General features: G+C 68.3%; 1 protein-coding gene across 1 annotated transcript in view; it reads left to right on the plus strand.

Annotated features, from left to right (window-relative positions):
- Nucleotides 1-1,965, plus strand: part of LOC112122049 (tyrosine-protein kinase receptor UFO-like) — a gene marked incomplete at both ends in the record, with an annotated part of 2,880 nt that extends 915 nt beyond the window's left edge. Inside the window, 4 exons of the mRNA XM_026662171.2 lie at nt 340-366; nt 724-856; nt 1,127-1,218; nt 1,870-1,965. Coding sequence (XP_026517956.2) covers nt 340-366; nt 724-856; nt 1,127-1,218; nt 1,870-1,965 — 348 coding nt within the window. The remainder of the gene's footprint in view (nt 1-339; nt 367-723; nt 857-1,126; nt 1,219-1,869) is intronic.
- Between the last annotated feature and the right edge of the window lie 650 nt (nt 1,966-2,615).

Genomic DNA, 2,615 nt, shown 5'->3' on the forward strand with positions numbered 1-2,615 from the left:
GCCCCGATCCGGGTCCCGTGGTTCTGAACTGTTCCCCGGCGCCGATCTGGATCCCGTGGTTCTGAACTGTCCCCTGGCGCCGATCCGGATCCCGTGGATCTGAACTGTCCCCCAGCGCCGATCCGGGTCCCATGGTTCTGTGTGGTGCAGTTTCTTGCTACCAGCAGTGTTTTGATTTCTCGCAAACCCAGAACCAAGGCCAGTTCCGATCCAGGTCCCATTTCAGGCTCAAAAGCCCCTGGACCTGCTGGTTGGGCGACTTACTGCACTGGCCCCTGAACATGTGCCCCCAGCCTGCCCCACGGCTAATGGCGCCTCTCTTCTCTCTCCCCTCTGCAGATCCGCTCGCCCCACAGACCCAGCAAGGTGAGGAACCCCCACCCCTCTGCCCTGCCCCCTCCGCCCCCTCCACCCCACTGCCCCCCAGTCCTGCAGGACCTTGGGGTCAGATCTCACAGGGATCTGTGGGGATCTAGCGCTGGGGGGAGGCACCTGACGGGCCAGTTCTCCCCACCTTGGGTGCAGCCCCTCACGTGACTCAGCCCCGCCCCTGCAGGGAGCGGGGGTTGGTCTGGTGGAGCTGGAGGGTTGGGGAGCCCTGGGGGAGCCTGGTTCCCGGGCAGGTCTGTTCCTGGGGCTGGGGGGGGCCTGGGGCACATCCACAGAGCACCCTGCTGCCCGCCCTCCCGCCCCGCCAGCTAACCCTCCTCCTTGGTCCTGCAGTGAGGGAGAACGCGGCCCCCGCCTTCTCGTGGCACTGGTGGGCCGTGATCCTGGCCGTGAGCCTGGCAGTGGCCTTTGCCATCTTCTTCGTCCTCGTCCTGGCCCGGCTGCGCAAGAAGGAGACGCGGTTTGGGTGAGCGGGGGGCAGTACGGGGGCTGGGAGTGGGTCGGTGGGGAAAGGGGCAGGGAATGGGGCAAGGGCCTGTCCCCTCTAGCGGGTGCCGGCTCCCATCCAGCCCCAGGGCAGGGACTGGCTGGCTCAGGGGGGTGGGAATGGGGCAGGGGCCTGTCCTCTCTAGCGGGCGCGGCTCCCATCCAGCCCGAAGGCAGGGACTGGCTCGCTTGGGGATCCGGATGTTGCAGGCTGGGGGGTCTCTCTCACTGGCTGTCGCCCCCCACGCAGGGAGGCCTTTGAGCCCCGAGTGGAGCAGGGCGAGCTGGTGGTACATTACCGTGTCCGCAAGTCGTACAGCCGTAGGACCACGGAGGCCACGCGTGAGTACCTCACCCGCCACGCCCCGGCCCACGGCTCCACCCACTCACCAGGACCTGACAGTCAACCTGGGGCCGGCCCCCGGCCAGGCGGGTCCCGGCTGCCTCATTGTACTCTGGGCATCTCCCAAGAGAGCATGGGCCAGAGACTCGGGCGCCACGCGGCTCCAGACACCTGGGTTCCCATCCTGGTTTTGCTGCTGGCTGGCAGGCTGCCGCTGGGCCAGACACTGGCCCTCTCCGGGCCTCGTTCCCCTCCACCCCCTGGTATTCAGACTGAGAGCCGTCTGGGCAGCGCCCGGCACGACGGGGCCCCAATTTCGGTTGGGGTCTGGGTAGCGCCCGGCGCGACGGGGCCCTGATCTTGGTCGGGGTCTGGGCAGCGCCCGGCGCGACGGGGCCCTGATCTCAGTCGGGGTCTGGGCAGCGCCCGGCGCGACGGGGCCCTGATCTCGGTCGGGGTCTGAGCAGTGCCTGGCGCGACGGGGCCCTGATCTCGGTTGGGGTCTGGGCAGCGCCCGGCACGACGGGGCCCTGGTCTCGGTCAGGGTCTGAGCAGTGCCTGGCGCGACGGGGCCCTGATCTCGGTCGGGGTCTGTGCCCCATCCTTACTGCGCCGGAGCCTGACCCCTTGTCCCCGCCCTTGCGCCACAGTGAACAGCCTGGGCATCAGTGAGGACCTGAAGGAGAAGCTGCGGGACGTGATGGTGGATCGGCACAAAGTGGCCCTGGGGAAGACCCTGGGTGAAGGTAGGTGCCCTGCACCCCATGCTGGAGGGCAGCAATGCATTGTGGGATCTGCTACCCCCGATGGATCCATTGGGGTTGGCGGGTTCCCCCCCATGCGGCCCAGGGAGCCAGGCAGGCGGGGTGCTGGGGGCTGCGTGTTCCCAGCGCAGGGAGCTGCAGGTCAGGTTCCCCTCGCGCCGCCGACGTGGCCAGGGAGCTCCAGCTTTGGAAAGTTGCGAGCCCGGCTGGAAAAGCCCCTGGCTCGCGGCTCCAGCGCTCCTGGTGTTTCCAGTCCCCGCCCCGGCCCGATTCCACAGCCCCATCCAGCTCCCGGCTTGGCAGGGAGATATTCCCCAAGGGAGCGGATGTAACCCGTTCCGGCCACATTTCCCCCCGCTGTCGGCACAGGGAATTGGGCAGTGGGGTGCCCCCTGCCGTCAGGACAGAGATCTGGGGGGCAGCTGGGGCTGGTAGAAATGGGGCTCTGCCTGTCAATTTCCCCACTGAGGTGCAGGCCCCCGCCCCGAGACAGGGCCCCTGCGGCCCCCAGGTGGGCATGTAGCTGGTCTCTGTCCCATCACCCCGCCCGGCCCGGCCCAGCCAGGATCAGTCCTGGCGGCTGCTGGGTGTGTGGGTGTGTGTGTGTGTGTGTGAGAGAGAGAGAGCATGTG

This window comes from Terrapene carolina, unplaced genomic scaffold, assembly GCF_002925995.2.
Source record: "Terrapene carolina triunguis isolate 2854851 unplaced genomic scaffold, T_m_triunguis-2.0 Scaffold23766, whole genome shotgun sequence".
Classification (NCBI taxonomy): Eukaryota; Metazoa; Chordata; order Testudines; family Emydidae; genus Terrapene; species Terrapene triunguis.